The 20,761-nt window shown below is 56.1% G+C and overlaps 1 protein-coding gene across 1 annotated transcript; it reads left to right on the top strand.

The window, feature by feature from the left end:
* The first annotated feature begins 2,916 nt into the window (after positions 1 to 2,916).
* On the top strand, positions 2,917 to 19,985 carry LOC144720468 (SAM pointed domain-containing Ets transcription factor-like). The gene is made up of 5 exons (XM_078597271.1): positions 2,917 to 3,454; positions 9,130 to 9,327; positions 16,970 to 17,068; positions 18,015 to 18,104; positions 19,475 to 19,985. The coding sequence occupies exons 1-5, from the start codon at positions 2,917 to 2,919 to the stop codon at positions 19,651 to 19,653; spliced, it is 1,104 nt and encodes a 367-aa protein (XP_078453397.1). The 3' UTR covers positions 19,654 to 19,985.
* The last annotated feature ends 776 nt before the right edge of the window (positions 19,986 to 20,761 follow it).

Below are 20,761 nucleotides of genomic sequence, written 5' to 3'. Positions count from 1 at the left end.
CTTATTTTCGTGCACCAGATGGAATTCGGCCGACTCTTTCAGGCAGACGAGACGTGTTGTTGGAAGAGTCGGGAGCGCGCACACTCTACCCCGTCACACGCGACCTGCCGATAGAACAACTGCGGTGGTTCCCATTCATGGGCGGACAGCAGCGGTGAAGATTCAAGAGACTGGCACCAATGTCTCAACTGGTGCGCCAGGAGATCGACCGGGCCACCTCTGGATAGCAAGTCCAGCGTGCTGTCCATGACACCGCTGTGGCAGCAGCATCCCTGTGCTCTTGTGTGCAGTGGCATCTACACTGCGGGGGGGGGGGGGGGGGGGGGTCTGGGGGCTGGAGGGGAGGGGGCTGCAGTTGATGAGTGCAGGAGAGAGAGAGGGGGGGGGGGTTCTCGCAGCCGAGCGCTGCTGCGCTGACCCGACACGCGTCTTGACATCAGTGACGCATTCACTCCCGCGACATTTACTCTTTAAACTTCACATCGCGGGGGACTGGGGGCGGGGGGACAGGTAAGGAGGGAGGTGAGAATAGGTGGGGGGTAGGTGGTAGATTTTCTCGTGGAGGGAAGGGGGGGCTACCTGTGGGGCGAGTGCGCCTCCCCCAGAGGGGGGGGGGGTGAGTCCGCTAGACCAACAACCCCCTCGCCGTACGCAGCGACTCGCTCTCTCTCCGGTCTCGTCGGCCCGAGAGCCGCGATTCACGACGTCCCCACGCCGCCGTCCGGAGCCTGGGAGCGCGCGTGTTGACACAGAGGCGATATTTCATTTGGCTTCGCGTGGAGCGGCAAGGTTCCCCAGGACCGCGGACTCTCGCGGTCTCTTACATTAGCCGCGTCGGGGACAATAATAGGGCGAGATTACAGCCGTGGCGATGTGGAGTGGCGCTGTTTGAAGTGCCCGCAGCACAGCCGCGGTGTAATCTGTCCGCTGGGGCGTCATGCACGGAATCAATACAAACGGCACTCAGAGCTGAGCCCCCAAAAAAAGTTATTTCAGCAAAATGACAAACAGGTGCCGTGCCTGAGCCGAGCGTCAAGTTTGCGCGAGAGGAGTTGACGGGCTCGCTATTGATCCGCCCCCGCCACGCTCTCTCGAGAGCAGCAGCAGGGCGCCCGTGTCCCGACTCCCGTTCACTCGAGAGCTCGCGGCCTCCGAGACACCGACTACTGGCGGACCTCCTCCTCTAAAAAACTCCTCCAGTGCTCGGGGCGTTATTATCATCTAGAGAGCGATAGTTGTGCGACCTCAGCTCTATCCAGATACCTCCACCCCCCTCCCCCACCCACAAGTTGACGGTCCAAGGTGTCTCCAGTTGAAGGTCACTCAGTGCCTCATCCAGAGACGTCCGTAGCTGGGAGACGATCTCAACCACAGAATCACCCAGCTGTCGCGCCTTCTCATCCAGAGACCGCTTTCTCTGGCAGCTTCTCATCTCAATACACCTCCGGCATGAGAGAGACCTTCACTCGAGTGATAATCTCACCAAAAAGCATCTGCGGGACCTCTTCACTCAAAGACATCTCCACCCGTGGGATCTTCTCAACCAGAGACATCTCCGGCCGGGCACCTACTCACGCGGCCTTCGCTGCGTGACCCCGGTGAGGCTCCGCTCCTGTGTCGCGACCTCACGCGTGGGACAATGATGATGATGGTGGCGATGATGATGATGGTGGTTATGATGTTTGGTCACCATTGTCGTTAAAGCCACAATCCCTTATAGCGGAGTACGGCGCTTATTCATAGCGCGCGTGGCCATGAATGTAGAGTTTGATTCTCAGCCACGGTTAACATCAGTGGCCTGTTGATATCTGAATCGGTCATGAGCCACCACTCATTAGCAACCCGCATTTGTCAGCGTGGTGAAGTATGGTCAAATAACCTCCATGACCGACACGGCGTGGAGGATAATTTTAATTGATCGATCCTTGGCTTGACAAAAAGCTGTATGTTATTTCGCTTGTGTTTATTGATTATCATAGGTAGTTGTGAATTATGATACTCGCAGTGTTATGTGATAGACGCGTCCGATGTGAGCGGTTAACTTACCGCTCTTGCCCTTCACCCACAGTGACCCCCACAGTGACCCCCACAGTGACCTGACGCGCTCCTCTGGGTGCCAACCGGGCCAAGTGCCCCCCCCCCGGGCGGCCCCTCCTTCCCAGCGAGGAGAGAAGCCCCCCCCCCGCCACCACCGCCTCCCCCCCCCCAACAAAAACTCCGCCGTGTCTCATGAACGGCGACAGCGACGACCCGGGATCTCTGTACCCGGACCCCGCGCCACTCTCGCCGCTTCAGGTATGCGGTCCCCTGTGGACCCCCTCGGACTCCCCTCCCCATCGTGATGGACCCCCGTGGACCCCGCGGGGAACCCCTGTGGTGCGACCTGAGACTCGTGGCACTAATTGATCTAAGTTGGTCACGTAAGTGTGCAGCGATGTCGACTGGAAGCCATGGAGTCTAAATCACGTGACAGTGAAATCGTGACAAATTGCGGTGAGAGCTTTCATCCAGCAGTGGATTGGTCATGACCGGTGGTGACGATGGTGAAAGTGGCAGGACCCGGTTTCATGGGTCTTTGGCGAATGTCGCTTTTGTAGTCCGAATTCTTGAAAAATCTCGCCGCGTCTCAATCGTCTCCAACGGCGATTGCGTTCACGCAGGAGAAGTCACTCTCACTCCGCGAACACAATTCGGAATCCATCGAGCGGTGTTGCGATTGCTCTGCTCGCGTAGAGGGGCACGGGTGAAGGGGGGGGGGTGCTGACATTTACTCTCCTCCACCGCGCACAGCCCTGCCTGGCGATGACTTCTCCGAGACTGCATTGAGTGAGAATTCCACATTACTATGACAAGAACAATATTGCACATGATAGCTACTGTCGAGCTCACGCTCATTGTACCCATAGTTTTGTTTCCATGGGTGCGGAAGAGTTCCCCTTGAGCTGCTTGGAGCCCTGCGCGTTTTCTGCGCTCGCTAACACCCGGCGCCTCCACTGCCCGCAGGAGCTCAAGGGGCTGGTGGCGCGCGGCGACCCCGCGGGCCTCGCCGACATGGAGGCGTTCCTGCACCACGGGGGGCCCTTCTCCTGCAGCCAGGGCCTCCACGACCCCGCAGAGTCCCCCGCTCCGCTCCACGACGGGCCCTACGGAGGGGGGGCCTCCTCGCCGGGCCTCCGCGGGGGCCTCCAGTGCCCCCCGCCGGCGCTGCAGGGATCGTTAGGGTCCCACGACTCCCCCCAGATGCAGCTCGCGTCCCCGCAGGGCCTCATGCACGAGGACCCCCGGGGCCCCGCAAAGCCGCTGGAAGCGCAGTCGCTTGGGCTGCACGACTCGGCGGCTTCGCTGCTGGACCTCGGAGAGCTGGACAAGAGCATGGGACACATGCAGGCGCTCATCATCCGCGAGGTGGTCAAGGACATCGAGGTGGCCTGCTCGCTCCTCCACGTACCCGCAGGTCAGAGGCCACGCGCGGGACGAATCTCTCTCTCCGTTCGTTCCGTGTCGACCACTCATCCCCAACACGAGCCAACACGAGCACGCGTTGAGCCTGGTTAGCACGTGGTGACCAGAATGTACAGCGATTAATTATTCATTTCACTTGTGAGGTTTGTGGGGTTTCTCGGGATCACTCCGATATTCTCCAGTTGTTACCGATCAAGTCACGCACGAGTGGAAATGGCCAAACGTCTCAACAACGCAGGACCCTCCTGACACACGAGTCTGGGGACTTGGTAGGGTGTTGATAGCTTGCATAGATGCGCACTCTGGTTACGATGATCAACGTGTAAGAGCGTGGATTCATGTTCCCAGATCTGCTGGAGGAGTGGTTGGGCCACTTGGAGAGCGACAATACGCGCAGCAGGCCCAGTAGATGTTGACCGAGGCCATCAATAGTCGGTAGTGCGCACGCCGGCTCGGACTTGTGTCTGGGACAGTCCCTGAAGGCGAGTGCCGCGACTGACCGACTCACACGAAGTCTCTCTCTTGCCGTACCGACGGCATCACAAGATGGGGGGGGGGGGGGGGGGACTTCGTGTGAACCTCTCGGCGTCACATCACCCCGCGTTAGAGAACGGCTCGCGGAAGATGACCTCACAGAACTGCTTCCGAGCATCCATTCCGTCGCCTCGTACCCACGCGAGGCGCTGGCCGCTGCAACCGCGTCGGGTGCGCGGCAGTGCGGAGGCGTTCGTCGCGCGCCACAGCTGGAAACGTTGAATCGCAATTCCACTCGGAGTTATTTTCCACAGCGCATCGCCGCGATGACAATGACCACGCCATCGCTCGCCCCGTAAGCCCGGCGTGATGGATGGGGGGGCTTGTGTGGAATCAGGCGGGCGCGTCCGCTGAACCGAGTCCGCGAGTACACTCTTCGGCGCTGTTTGCTTTTCCTAGCGGCGAGTTCGTCTAAGCGGATTGGCTTCCAAGTCTAAGTTTAGGGGGGCGGAGTGGGGGGTGGGGGGCTTCGATGACGTCACCGACACCGCAGCTTACCCGTGGCTTAATTTCTCACTCGAGAATATTCCGGAACGCTGCAGCTCGGCTGGCTTGGAGTTGGGCTTGTCGGCGTAAGGCACTACCACTAGACGAGAACAAAGAGCGCCTGTCCATAGAATGGTAGTACATTGCGGCAATCTGGATTCCGACAATCTAATAAACAGGTATATAGAGCGTTAGATGTGCGGTAAAGAGAAGGCGAGATGGATGTGCTGTGCCAACAGGATTCTCTCATCTCTAAGCGCTAATTAAGACATCTCGGTAGACCCCCACCTCGCCTCGCTGTGTCGCAGTGTTCAGTCGCTTGTCGGGTAACACCACGAACTCAGCGGCATTTGTCACTCCACTCCTGGATGAGGGTCTCCCGGCGCCGTGTCGGCCACGGGAGTTGTTTAACTATACTTCACCACGCCGGTCAGTGCGGGCCAGGCGCGCTATCGGCCTCTGAGCTTTGAAAGTCTGCGTGGCACGGTTGGAGCGGCGGCTCGCGCGCTGCGCTGTGAACTCGGTTCGATTGCCGGTGATGGCGAGCGATGTCGGGGCCGGTGTTGGCCCATCGCTTTCTTCACCAGCCCCCCACACTGGCCACAGTTGCGAATTGTGGTCAAACATCCACTTGACGCAACATCGGCTTCAGCTGAACCTTTGGCGGCCATCGCGCAGCACAGCCCCGCAGCCGCCTATGGCACCCGGTTGGTGACCCGGCCAGGCGCTACCCAGGCTCCAGCCTGCTTAGCTTCTGACAACAGAGGAGACCGGGGCCACTGTGAGTGATTTCGTCATAAGCGTTCTACTCTGCCATAGCAATGTGGAATTTTCACGACTGGCTTCGGGTCTCCCAATAGAGACGAACGCCGCTTCACGTGTATTTGGCCGAAGAGGCTCGTGGTCTCTGAGTTGACCTGTGACCCGTCTCTCGCAAGGCTTACGAGCTGTCAAAATCAAGTCTCAGTGGTCACTCACCCCTTGTTGACTTTAACGTCTCAGTTTGTGTTTACAGTCCGCAGTGATGGACATTCCACATTCAGAGAGCGGGGCGAGTATATCCACAGGGCAAACAGCACTGTCACGTGACCTGTCACCACGAACGGCGTCGGAGAGGAATCATCCCCCGTGAGGAGCTCGCATCTGGCTCCAATTCCAAACGGTTCACATGGCGGAGCCTAAACAGACCGAAAGTGGGTTTCGGCAGATGCAACTCTCTCGTGAAATCACGGGGATTCTGCGCGACCGAACAATGCGCTTGTCAGGAAAAGAGAGCCATGGATCATCTCCTGAGATCCCGTGCAGCACCACAACGCCAACAACACCAGGAGCGGCGGCCTGTGCAGAATATTGGGAAGAGACGAGATGGGTTGGACAGGAAACACGACGAAGATGAGGACGAAGAAGGCCACGACCCACCTAGACAGCGACTGGCAGTCACAGGCTCAGGGGGAGTGGCGGGCTACAATCCTTGGCACAGGGACCCCGCTACTCGCCGCTACTCACCGCTACTGACCTCTACTCGCCGCTAGTCGCCGCTACTCACCGCTAGTCGCCGCTACTCACCGCAGCCTGTCCCGGGGGCGCGGCAGTGACACGCTCCTGTGACCCAGCGCCTGGGAGGCGGTGTGTGGTGCATCACTGAGATCTGCGACACTCGCGAACTCGCTGGGCTGTGAAGCGGCGGTTATAGGAGATGGCGGTACAGCAAGTAGGCTCCCGCTGCCGTCTGCGTAGCGGAGGAGCTTTTAGTGGCATTCCCTCATGCGTGGTGGGGTTTCTCCAGGGCTCCTAACCCTAATCCTGATCTTGACCTCAACCCTAACCCCAACACTGACCCCTTTAACCTTGCCCCAACCTCAACCCTAATCCTGCCTATAACCCTGACCGCAATTCTAACCCTACCCCAAGACCTCACCGTGACCCTAACCCCGAACACTTCACCACTCGCCCACCCACACCCACCCACCCACCCACACACCCACCCACGCACCGGCCAGCCACCTGCAATCCATGACCTGACCCGAGCACGCAGCGCTGCCCTTTGATCGCATTCCGTCGGAGAAACTCACCCCCCCACCGCGCCAAGAAAGTTGAAACATTTCCGCACCCAATATTCCACCAACTCCTTCACTGGATGGCGAGAGCCAGCGGCGGCGGCTGCTGCTCTGTGCGAGAGCCGCGCCGCTCGCTCTCGAGAGCGGGAGGTCACTCCACGGGCCGAGCGAATCAAGCAACAAAGGCAGCTACATTTGGGCGCACAAAAGCGAAACAAGTGTAATACACGAGAGTGGAGAGGGGGCGAGGGCTGCGGCAGAGGAGAGCCCTCACGGCCAGCGGAGCGAGACTCGAGGAGAGGGGAGAGGGAGGGGAGGGGGTAGAGAGAGATGAGAGCGAGGGAGAGAGAGAGGCAGCGAAGGCAGCGGGGGAGGGAAGAGTGATGGGGGGGGGGGGGTAGAGGAGGGAGAGTGAACGGGAGAGGGGAGGAGCAGTGGCAAAGCTTTCGAGTGCGCAGGCGGTGCAACTGCGCCGGACCCACGGGACGGAGGGAGCCAGAGACGCAGGGCTACGGAGAGGAGCGACATTGAAGAGGGAGGGCGGCGTGGTACGGGATCTAATTCCTTGCACCAGGGCGGCCCATGCCAACCGCGCTACGCTACTGAGAAACGCGTGGAGGGGATGGAGGCGGAGTGAGAAGGGAGAGTGAGGAGGACGGGGAGGGAGGGGAGGGGGTGGTTACGCACGGCGCGCGTCTGTGAGCGCGGCCGTGAGGGCCTCTCCTGAGAACACGTGTCCACGATGGCCACTCGAGGGGACATGTGGAGGCGCGGGGCCGGCCTCGTGGGCAGGTGGGACACTCCACACCCCCCGCCTCTCCCCTCCAGCGGCCTCTCAGCGCTAACGAGGAGGTGGGGGGAGGGGCGAGGGGGGGCGAGTGTCATTTTCCGCTGGCGGCGCAAAGATCTGGGCTGGGATGGAGAGGCGCCGACACGCGCGGGCCGATGCGCCTTGCATCCATCAACATCATCTCCCTCCACCTCATACACTTCATCATCATCATACCCCTCCTCCTCGTCATCATCATCATACCCCTCCTCCTCGTCATCATCATCATCATACCCCTCCTCCTGATCATCATCATCATCTCCCTCCTCCTCGTCATCATCATCATACCCCTCCTCCTGATCATCATCATCATACCCCTCCTCCTCCTCGTCATCATCATCATCATACCCCTCCTCCTGATCATCATCATCATCATCATCTCCCTCCTCCTCGTCATCATCATCATACCCCTCCTCCTCCTCGTCATCATCATCATCATACCCCTCCTCTTGGTCATCATCCTCATACCCCTCCTCCTCATCATCATCATCATACCCCTCCTGCTTGTCATCATCATCATCATACCCCTCCTGGTCATCATCATCATCATACCCCTCCTCCTCCTCGTCATCATCATCATCATCATACCCCTCCTGCTTGTCATCATCATCATCATCATCATACCCCTCCTGCTTGTCATCATCATCATCATCATACCCCTCCTCCTCGTCATCATCATCTCCCTCCTCCTCGTCATCATCATCATACCCCTCCTGGTCATCATCATCATCATACCCCTCCTCCTGGTCATCATCATCATCATCATCATCATACCCCTCCTCCTCGTCATCATCATCATCATCATCTCCCTCCTCCTCGTCATCATCATCATACCCCTCCTGGTCATCATCATCATCATACCCCTCCTCCTGGTCATCATCATCATCATCATACCCCTCCTCCTCCTCGTCATCATCATCATCATACCCCTCCTGGTCATCATCATCATACCCCTCCTGGTCATCATCATCATCATACCCCTCCTCCTGGTCATCATCATCATCATCATACCCCTCCTCCTCCTCGTCATCATCATCATCATACCCCTCCTGGTCATCATCATCATACCCCTCCTGGTCATCATCATCATCATACCCCTCCTCCTGGTCAGCATCATCATCATCATCATCATACCCCTCCTCCTCGTCATCATCGTCATACCCCGCCACGTCCTCTACCTCCTCCCACCCTTCTACTGTTCTTCATAGCTTTCTGAACACATATCAATCTCCTTCTCTGCGGGGAGCGGGCAGAGGGGGGTGATGAGAGGGACAAACGCGAGGGGGTAGGGGGATGCCCTTCGCCAGCTGCTGCCGAGCACCGATGATCGATGATCGATTTTGAACCCCGCGGAGTCGCGCGCCGAGTCCTTCGCGGGGAGCGCGCGCGGCGCGTGCGGCGCGCGACCCCCCCCCCACGTGACACGCACACAGACATCGCCCATCGAGAGATAACCACACATCTCACATCGCGTAACCCTCATGTGTGTCTCGTCGCATTGTCCCATTGCGTGACCCACAAACATCTGCCTTCGTCACCGCTCTTCGCACTTCTCCCATCGCTGATCAAGGACTCATGATGATGTCGCCGTGGCCGAAGCCATCGCTGACTCCCCTACACCGAAGCAACGTGGCCCCCGAATCAACGGGCCGCTAACGTCTTCCACACTCGCCCCCTGCTCTCTCTCCCTCTCTCCCGTACACCCGCACGTCCCGCTGATGCGTCTTGTCTCTCGCCCCCTCGCCTTGTTGTCCACGGCAGACCCCGAGTCGTGGTCGTGCCGCCACGTGGACAAGTGGCTGGCGTGGAGCGTGCACCAGTACGGCCTGGGGCCCCTGTGCCTCGACTTCCTGCGCATGGACGGCGCGAGCCTCTGCCGGCTCAGCGAGGAAGACTTCCGCCTGCGGGCGTCGCGCGCCGGGGAACTCCTCCACGCGCACCTCGACGTCTGGCGCTCGGGTGCGCGGTGGGGGGGGATGGGATGGGTGTTTGAGGGGGGCAGATAGGGAAGGGCGTGCAGTGTGTGTGTTGAGTGTGCAGTGTGTGTGTGTTGGGTGTGTAGTGTGTGTGTTGGGTGTGCAGTCTGTGTGTTGGGTGTGCAGTGTGTGTGTTGGGTGTGTAGTGTGTGTGTTGGATGTGCAGTCTGTGTGTTGGGTGTGCAGTGTGTATGTTGGGTGTGTAGTGTGTGTGTTGGGTGTGCAGTCTGTGTGTTGGGTGTGCAGTGTGTGTGTTGGATGTGCAGTGTGTGTGTTGGATGTGCAGTCTGTGTGTTGGGTGTGCAGTGTGTATGTTGGGTGTGTAGTGTGTGTGTTGGGTGTGCAGTCAGTGTGTTGGGTGTGCAGTGTGTGTGTTGGGTGTGCAGTCTGTGTGTTGGGTGTGCAGTGTGTGTGTTGGGCGTGCAGTCTGTGTGTTGGGTATGCAGTGTGTGTGTTGGGTGTGCAGTCTGTGTGTTGGGTGTGCAGTGTGTGTGTTGGGCGTGCAGTCTGTGTGTTGGGTGTGCAGTGTGTGTGTTGGGTGTGCAGTCTGTGTGTTGGGTGTGCAGTGTGTGTGTTGGGCGTGCAGTCTGTGTGTTGGGTGTGCAGTGTGTGTGTTGGGCGTGCAGTCTGTGTGTTGGGTGTGCAGTGTGTGTGTTGGGTGTGCAGTGTGGAGCAGGTATCTGGGAGTGGGGGTTCAGGGGCGTGTTTGCTCTGCCTGGATTCGGTGCCTGGGTGTGCGGCGCACCGAGGAGCCCAGGGAGGGAGTGGGGTGTGGGGGTGGCTTGGCTCTGGTTTCTAAGTGAGCGGTGGCGGACCGCTCCATGGTTGAAGTGCGCGCAGGGTCACCAGATGGGTGCGGGGCGGGGGGGGGGCTAAGGGGGGGGGAGGCATTTACCCGCGTCTCGCTTAATGGACCTGATTTTTTGGATCAAGAATGAACAAATCCTCTGGGCGGCCCTGATGTGCACATGTCCGTGTGTTTCTGTGCGTGCACGTGCCCAGGTGAGTGGGTACGTGTCTGTAACGTGTCTGTTACGTGTCTGTACGTGTCTGTAACGTGTCTGTTTCTCTGCTCGTTTATCTCAAAACGAGGGCTGCATCTCTGACCTGATTCCTTCGTCTGTCTGTGAATTTCAGCCGCGCGATTCAACTCCTCCCCGGGGCAGATGTACCTGTCGACGGGAGCTCCAGGTGAGAGGGACACGGGGGAAGGAGGGGCGAGGGAGGCAGTGGGACTCGGGGTAGGGGTCGCAGGGCCGGTCACTGGCTCCAGGTCGAGGAGGCGACACGCTCCACCCCGAGTTGTCTGGTTTCAGCTGGGGGCGCGTGCAGGTGAAGTTATTGAGGCACTGCTCTGTGCTGGCGATAGCTTCACCTTCAGCGCTTCTCACAGACACATCGACTCGCACGGAGATACATAGACTCGCATAGAGACGCATAGACTCGCACGGAGATACATAGACTCGCATAGAGACCCATAGACTCGCACGGAGATACATAGACTCGCATAGAGACGCATAGACTCGCACGGAGATACATAGACTCGCATAGAGACCCATAAACTCGCACGGAGATACATAGACTCGCATAGAGACCCATAGACTCGCACGGAGATACATAGACTCGCATAGAGACTCATAAACTCGCACAGAGATACATAGACTCGCACGGAGATACATAGACTCGCATAGAGATACATAGACTCGCACAGAGATACATAGACTCGCACAGAAATACATAGACTCGCATAGAGACCCATAGACTCGCACAGAGATACATAGACTCGCACAGAGATACATAGACTCGCACGGAGATACATAGACTCGCATAGAGACCCATAGACTCGCACAGAGATACATAGACTCGCACAGAGATACATAGACTCGCACGGAGATACATAGACTCGCACGGAGATACATAGACTCGCATAGAGACCCATAAACTCGCACAGAGATACATAGACTTGCACAGAGATACATAGACTTGCACGGAGATACATAGACTCGCACGGAGATACATAGACTCGCACAGAGATACATAGACTCGCACGGAGATACATAGACTCGCACAGAGATACATAGACTCGCACGGAGATACATAGACTCGCACAGAGATACATAGACTCGCACAGAGATACATAGACTCGCACGGAGATACATAGACTCGCACGGAGATACATAGACTCGCATAGAGACCCATAAACTCGCACAGAGATACATAGACTCGCACAGAGACACATAGACTCGCACGGAGATATATAGACTCGCATAGAGACCCATAGACTCGCATAGAGACTCATAAACTCGCACGGAGATACATAGACTCGCATAGAGATACATAGACTCGCACAGAGATACATAGACTCGCATAGAGACCCATAGACTCGCACGGAGATACATAGACTCGCATAGAGACCCATAGACTCGCATAGAGACACATAGACTCGCACGGAGATACATAGACTCGCACGGAGATACATAGACTCACATAGAGACCCATAGACTCGCACAGAGATACATAGACACGCACGGAGATACATAGACTCGCATAGAGACCCATAGACTCGCATAGAGACCCATAGACTCGCATAGAGACTCATAAACTCGCACAGAGATACATAGACTCGCACGGAGATACATAGACTCGCATAGAGACCCATAAACTCGCACAGAGATACATAGACTCGCACGGAGATACATAGACTCGCATAGAGACCCATAGACTCGCATAGAGACTCATAAACTCGCACAGAGATACATAGACTCGCACGGAGATACATAGACTCGCATAGAGACCCATAAACTCGCACAGAGATACATAGACTCGCACGGAGATACATAGACTCGCATAGAGACCCATAGACTCGCATAGAGACTCATAAACTCGCACGGAGATGCATAGACTCGCATAGAGACCCATAGACTCGCACGGAGATACATAGACTCGCATAGAGACTCATAAACTCGCACAGAGATACATAGACTCGCACGGAGATACATAGACTCGCATAGATATACATAGACTCGCAGAGATACATAGACTCGCACAGAGATACATAGACTCGCACAGAAATACATAGACTCGCATAGAGACCCATAGACTCGCACAGAGATACATAGACTCGCACAGAGATACATAGACTCGCACGGAGATACATAGACTCGCACGGAGATACATAGACTCGCATAGAGACCCATAAACTCGCACAGAGATACATAGACTCGCACAGAGACACATAGACTCGCACGGAGATACATAGACTCGCATAGAGACCCATAGACTCGCATAGAGACTCATAAACTCGCACGGAGATACATAGACTCGCATAGAGATACATAGACTCGCACAGAGATACATAGACTCGCATAGAGACCCATAGACTCGCACGGAGATACATAGACTCGCATAGAGACCCATAGACTCGCATAGAGACACATAGACTCGCACGGAGATACATAGACTCGCACGGAGATACATAGACTCACATAGAGACCCATAGACTCGCACAGAGATACATAGACACGCACGGAGATGCATAGACTCGCATAGAGATCCATAGACTCGCATAGAGACCCATAGACTCGCATAGAGACTCATAAACTCGCACAGAGATACATAGACTCGCACGGAGATACATAGACTCGCATAGAGACCCATAGACTCGCATAGAGACTCATAAACTCGCACAGAGATACATAGACTCGCACGGAGATACATAGACTCGCATAGAGATACATAGACTCGCACAGAGATACATAGACTCGCACAGAAATACATAGACTCGCATAGAGACCCATAGACTCGCACAGAGATACATAGACTCGCACAGAGATACATAGACTCGCACGGAGATACATAGACTCGCACGGAGATACATAGACTCGCATAGAGACCCATAAACTCGCACAGAGATACATAGACTCGCACAGAGACACATAGACTCGCACAGAGATACATAGACTCGCATAGAGACCCATAGACTCGCATAGAGACTCATAAACTCGCACGGAGATACATAGACTCGCATAGAGATACATAGACTCGCACAGAGATACATAGACTCGCATAGAGACCCATAGACTCGCACGGAGATACATAGACTCGCATAGAGACCCATAGACTCGCATAGAGACACATAGACTCGCACGGAGATACATAGACTCGCACGGAGATACATAGACTCACATAGAGACCCATAGACTCGCACAGAGATACATAGACTCGCATAGAGACCCATAGACTCGCATAGAGACACATAGACTCGCACGGAGATACATAGACTCGCACGGAGATACATAGACTCGCATAGAGATCCATAGACTCGCATAGAGACCCATAGACTCGCATAGAGACTCATAAACTCGCACAGAGATACATAGACTCGCACGGAGATACATAGACTCGCATAGAGACCCATAAACTCGCACATAGATACATAGACTCGCACGGAGATACATAGACTCGCATAGAGACCCATAAACTCGCACAGAGATACATAGACTCGCACGGAGATACATAGACTCGCACAGAAATACATAGACTCGCATAGAGATACATAGACTCGCATAGAGATACATAGACTCGCACAGAGATACATAGACTCGCACATAGATACATAGACTCGCATAGAGATACATAGACTTGCACAGAGATACATAGACTCGCATAGAGACACATAGACTCGCACAGAGATACATAGACTCGCACAGAGACCCATAGACTCGCATAGAGATACATAGACTCGCATAGAGACCCATAGACTCACACAGAGACCCATAGACTCGCATAGAGATACATAGACTCGCATAGAGACCCATAGACTCAAACAGAGACTTATAGACTCACACAGAGATACATAGACTCACACAGCGATCCATAGACTCGCACAGAGATACATAGACTCGCACAGAGATACATAGACTCACACATAGATACATAGACTCGCATAGAGACCCATAGACTCGCACAGAGACCCATAGACTCGCATAGAGATACATAGACTCGCATAGAGACCCATAGACTCACACAGACACTTATAGACTCACACAGAGATACATAGACTCACACAGAGATCCATAGACTCGCACAGAGATACATAGACTCGCACAGAGATACATAGACTCACACATAGATACATAGACTCGCATAGAGACCCATAGACTCGCACAGAGACCCATAGACTCGCATAGAGATACATAGACTCGCATAGAGACCCATAGACTCACACAGAGATCCATAGACTCGCACAGAGACCCATAGACTCGCACAGAGACCCATAGACTCGCACAGAGACCCATAGACTCGCACAGAGACCCATAGACTCGCACAGAGACCCATAGACTCGCACAGAGACCCATAGACTCGCACAGAGACCCATAGACTCGCATAGAGACCCATAGACGCTGGCTATGACTTCATCCTCAGCAATGTCTCCAGCGGACAGGCGCGTGCGGCCCACGTGGTCTGGTGGAGCCTAGCACTGGGGCAACATCAGCATCGACATGATCAGGATCATCATCGGAATCATCGGCATCATCATCAGCAGCATCATATATTAACGCAATCATGAATGACGCTACCTGTACACGTCATCACCTGAGACTTGAAACCCGGGGTGGAATTCGTTGCCTCCTCAACCTGGAGCCGCGAGCATGGGACCCGCTTCCAAGTCGCCAAACCGCAGCTGGCCCCACTTGACCCTCGGAGTTGACATTCCTTCTGCCGCGCGGTGACCCAGTCATGGGTCTGCGCATCCCCTCCCCTCACCCACCTGCTCACCGCCCCCCCCCTTCCCCTCCCCCTCCTCCCCTGGTCTCGATGTGGATTCCCGGCATGACGGCGAAATGTTCAGTTATCAATTAAAACAAAGAAGAAGACTCGTGCACACGCATGGGGTCTGTAATGTCTTCCCACGTGCGTCTGTCCGCGGCAGTAAATCGCGGCAGTGAACGCGTGCTCGCCGCCATGGCAGAGATCAGAAACATGGCCGTGACCGAAGCAAGTGGAACAAAACCCGGAAGAGTGGGCATAGGCCGAGCCTGACCCCCTGGTGCCCCCCCCCCCCCCCGACTCCGCAGGCGCCTTCGACTACTTGGCGGAGGAGCTTGGGCCCTCAGACGCCGACCTGGGCCTCCAGGGGCTGGCCGACCTGCCCGGGGGCGAGTCCCCCCAAAGCCTCGGGGGGGGCGGGGCTGGGAACCCCCTCTCCGCGGGGGGCACCTGGGACCCCGATGCACAACCCCATGGTGAGCGGAAAGAGATCACCCCCCCCCCCAACAGACCGCATTTGTCTTCCCAGTGAGAAACACATAGCCGTGCACTCCAGTGTCCTTACGCGGCACACCGCGTCCACGATGCATCTCGCTATCGCTTCCTCTACTCGTCACGTGCTACCTCCTCCCAGAGGTGTGGACTCGAGTCATGTGACTTGGACTCGAGTCAGACTCGAGTCATGAATTTGATGACTTGTGACTCGACTTGGACTTGCATAACAATGACTTTGTCCCACCTATGAGATGTGGACTCGAGTCATGTGACTTGGACTCGAGTCAGACTCGAGTCATGAATTTGATGACTTGCGACTCGACTTGGACTTGCATAACAATGACTTTGTCCCACCTCTGCCTCCTCCACCCTACCAGCGACCCGGAGGAGATATTTGCTAATGAATTAAGCACTGGGTGCACCACCTTGTGCCAGAGAAGATGGCATCACATCCAGTGGCGGCTCCTGCAAAATCTCTCAGGGGAAAACCCCGGCACTGACATCAGTGAGGGGCAGAGTGCGATCTGTCACCCAGCCACGTGCCCCACTCGCTCAGTTTGATCGCTTTTGGTGGGGAGAAGAGAGAATTAAATGGAGCTCAGGAGTAATGATGTGATCAGGGGCGGTTTCTTCATTAGGGCGATTGGGCGACGCACCACCAATCTCAACCACAGAGTTACGCGAGCCGTTACTGTGCCTCTGGATATAGTCCAATCAGCGTCATGTCACGTTCTGTGGAGTACCGCCTCTTTTTGGGCGATTTCACTCTGGCTGAGAATCGCCCAGAGTGGCCCCATAGACTTACATTCTAAGATGTTTTTTTTTGAACGGCGGGCGCTGCAATGCATTCTCTATGGCTTCCGGGAGGGCTCGCACTAACGTGCTTACGTCATCATACGTAAGCACGTTTCAGTCAACAATATTTTTTGTCGCCACCTAGTGGAATCTTTAATAAAAGAAACTGAGTGGATTGTAATAATAGTGAGTATAGAAACAAACAAGATGTATTGTAAGAGTCACTTTATTTTTCATTAATATTAAAGAAGTGAAGTTGCCTTTACATGCTTAAGCTGTTAATTTATCCATTGCATGGGTGGACCTTATCCTTATCAATCATCCAGACATTTGCCCCCCCTGAGAGATTTTGCAGGAGCCGCCACTGGTTTTCTCCATTTATAAATTAGAAATCACACACGCAGAAAGATCGTCGTATGCTGCTACGTTTAACTTCTTTCGCACCGTACGTAGCCAACCGTGCTCATCGGAGGTGCGGGAATGTGAAGGGTCCTCCTGAAAAGCATCGTCTTGAGACCCAGTGGAGACGTGCAGGTACTGACTCACGCCTGTTCCTCTGTGCCCAGGCGAGGAGGGCGGCTTCCCCGGGGGACCTGGGATGGGACCCCCCCTCGACTTGGGCCGCGCGCTGCCCAGCCCCGCGATGATCACTCCCAACCACACCGGTGCGACCGCGCGGGAGGCGGGGGAGGGAGATGGGGAGGGAGATGGGGAGGGAGATGGGGAGTGAGATGGGGGAGGGAGAAGGGGAGGGAGATGGGGAGGGAGATAGGGTGAGGGAGACGATGGGAGGGAGATGGGGAGTGAGTTGGGGAGGGAGATGGGGAGGGAGATGGGGATGGAGGGACAAGCGCTAAAGTGCAAATTTTTTTTATTTTAAAATAATAATTCGCAGCCAACCACTCTCCCTGACCTCCCCTCTCTTGGAGACCCTCAACCCAGCCCTATGCCCGTCGACCCTGCCTACCCTAAAACTACCAAAACCTCAAACCTATCCAAACCCTACTATAACTCTACCCTAATCCTTAACCCTTGCTTTAAAACTGACTACTACCGGAGTCTCCGTGACCGCGACGTTGACTTCTCTTTGCGATCTGTTCGACACGGGGGGGGCACGAGCAGACGAGCAGCTGATCGTGACCCCCCCCAGCCCCCTAGCATTCCCGAAATGAGCCTCGACCTCGAGCCCCGCTCCGTGTTTGCGCGCGGGATTTGTGGTCACGGGGGAGGCGCCGTGAGGAGTGTCAGGGGGAGCTGGGGAGATGGGGGGCTGGGGAGATGGGGAGCTGGGGAGATGGGGATCTGTGCGCGAGTCTCAGCTGCCGGGTGTGGGGGTCTAGGGGGAGGGGGGACTTGTGGGCATCTCTCAACAACACCCCCCCCACTAGCGATAATGATGTTGATGATGTGGAAGGTGATGGTGATAATGGCAATGATATTAATTGTAGTAATTATTTTGTGATGGTGAGGATGATGTAATGGTGATGATGATATAATGATTGTGATGATGGTGATGTTTTTGAGAATGGTGATGTTGATGATGGCGATGATAATGCTGCTGATGATGGTGGTGATGCTGTTGACGATGGAGATGATGTTGGTGTGTTGCAGCGAGCATTCACCTTTGGCAGTTCCTCAAGGAGCTGCTGCTGCAGCCCGAGGCCTACAGCCACTGCATTCGATGGATCGACCGCGAGAAAGGTGCCGACCCCTGACCCCTCGCCGTGACCAATCAGCACGGACCATAGATACACTCACACAGAGACCCACAGATACACTCACACAGAGACCCATAGATACACTCACACAGAGACCCATAGATACACTCACACAGAGACCCATAGACACACTCACACAGAGACCCATAGATACACTCACACAGAGACCCATAGATACACTCACACAGAGACCCATAGACACACTCACACAGAGACCCATAGATACACTTACACAGATACCCATAGATACACTCACACAGAGACCCATATATACACTCACACAGAGACCCATATATACACTCACACAGAGACCCATAGATACACTCACACAGAGACCCATAGATACACTCACACAGAGACCCATAGATACACTCACATAGAGACCCATAGACACACTCACACAGAGACCCATAGATACACTCACATAGAGACCCATAGACTCCCTTCCCCTGTCCCAGTCCATGCTCCAGACGTTCTTCTTCTCCCCTGCCTACACGTGCCTCTCTCTCTCTCCGTGCAATGGACCACGTGCTCGGGGTGCGTCGTGAGACGCGGTTCCCGCATCTCTCAGAGCACCGCCCTCGCTGGGTTCCAGTGCGGATCAGACGCGGCTCGGCGAGTAACATTATCCGTCTGCTTCTCATTCACTTCGCCTTACGCCTATTGATTCTCCGGGGGGATGGGGGGCGAGAACGTTAAGCACTTGTAAATATTTGTCTGCGTCTTAGCGAGGGGTATATCTTCAGCTGGCGGTGGATGGGGAGGGGGGCGATGTCGCAATGGATATTGCACTGCGCCACGAACCCTGGCGAACTGCGTTCGACTCCCAGCCACGGCTAGCATCAGTGGCGAGCGGCATCTGAACCTCGTCTGCCCCCCCATACCCCACCCCCCGCACTTCACCAACCCGCGCGGTGCGTTACCAACGCTGCTGCATGCGGAGAGCCTCACCCAACAGAGGGAAGGGCTGGGCGTGAAAATGATTGTCTTATTATTTTGTGTTCCGTTACATCGACTTTCTATACATTTTTATCACTCGCAGAACAACAGCGACAACTCACATTCCTGTAACAACAGAGGGAGTCTCTATCCAGGAGAAGGTGTAGCATGGGCCACGATGCTGACGATAATGAAGTTGATTACTTCTTTCGCGCCGTACATAGCCAACCGTGTTAATTGGATGTGCGAGGTGTCACTGCTTAGCGCGAACAGAACGGTCCCCACCCCCCTCCACCATTGCACGCCTCGCTCTCCGGGTCCGCCTCTCCCATCCTCACCCCAACATCAATAATCATGCCCCCCCCCCACTCCTCATCATACCACGCTCCCCCCGTCTCCCCCACGCTCTCTCAGCCATCTTCAAGATCGAGGACTCTGTGGAGGTGGCGCGACTGTGGGGCATCAGGAAGAACCGCCCCGCCATGAACTACGACAAGCTGAGCCGCTCCATCCGCCAGTACTACAAGAAGGGCATCATCCGCAAGACGGAGATCTCCCAGAGGCTCGTCTACCAGTTCGTGAAGCCCGTGTGAGCGGCCGCCAGGCACGCCGACTCTGACCCTCGGGGATGATGACGCCAAACACCGGGGACCACCGACTGCCGACGTCAGGGGGCTCTCCAGTCTAAGACATCTTGGGGCCACCGACTCCTGACCAAAGTGGGCTCCAACATTGAGGCGTAGCGGGTCGATAAACAGACACACAGCCGGTTAGACAGACGGACAGACAGTCAGTCAGGCAGTCAGTCAGGCAGGCAGTCAGTCAGTCAGACGAGTCAGACAGTCAGTCAGTCAGACGAGACAGTCAGACGAGGCAGACTGCCCTCGCGTTGAAACAAAAGCACTTTCCCTGCTGCAGGGACCCTGCGGAGCCACGCGCTCCCCCGTGTGTCCCCATGCTCCCCTCACCCCCCCCCCCCCGTGTGTCCCCATGCTCCCCTCACCCCCCCCCCCCGTGTGTCCCCATGCTCCCCTCACCCCCCCCCCCCGTGTGTCCCCATGCTCGCCTCACCCCCCCCCCCCGTGTGTCCCCATGCTCCCCTCACCCCCCCCCCCCGTGTGTCCCCATGCTCCCCTCACTCTCACTTCTTCCTCACCTCGTTGCGTCCCGCCCCCGCTGCTCGTCACGCTCCTTGAGTCGCGGCGAAGGGGGCGGGAGGTGGGGGAGTTGGGGGGCGTGAGAGTGGGGGGGGGGGTGGGGCTCGGCAAGGGGGGTGGGGGAGTTGGGGGGCGTGAGAGAGTGGGGGGCTCGGCAAGGGGGGTGGGGGAGTTGGGGGGCGTGAGAGAGTGGGGGGCTCGGCAAGGGGGGTGGGGGAGTTGGGGGGCGTGAGAGAGTGGGGGGCCTGCTGACAAAGTCGCCCCCTTCCAACGCCGAGGGGTTGATTGACAGGGTGGGGGAGGGGCTGGCTAATTGCGCTAGCTAATTGGTCTCTCCTTGATGCACTTTAGTGACTATCGCGCACCCCCCACTCGACGTGCCCCCCCCCAATCCCCAACCCCCCCCCACCCCTCCGTGGCATACGGAGCGGTCACCAACCAACCCGTTTTGATACTCGCTGCTGCCCGATTGTGTCGTGTGTGGGGAGGCGGCGACTCTTCACTCAAGAGTTTGAGACTCGACACGAGATCGCGGCCCCTCCTC

This window comes from Lampetra planeri, chromosome 8 (genome assembly GCF_965212315.1).
Source record: "Lampetra planeri chromosome 8, kcLamPlan1.2.h2, whole genome shotgun sequence".
Classification (NCBI taxonomy): domain Eukaryota; kingdom Metazoa; phylum Chordata; class Hyperoartia; order Petromyzontiformes; family Petromyzontidae; genus Lampetra; species Lampetra planeri.
Note: the sequence above shows the minus strand (reverse complement) of the source record. Positions and strands in the feature narration are given on the sequence as shown.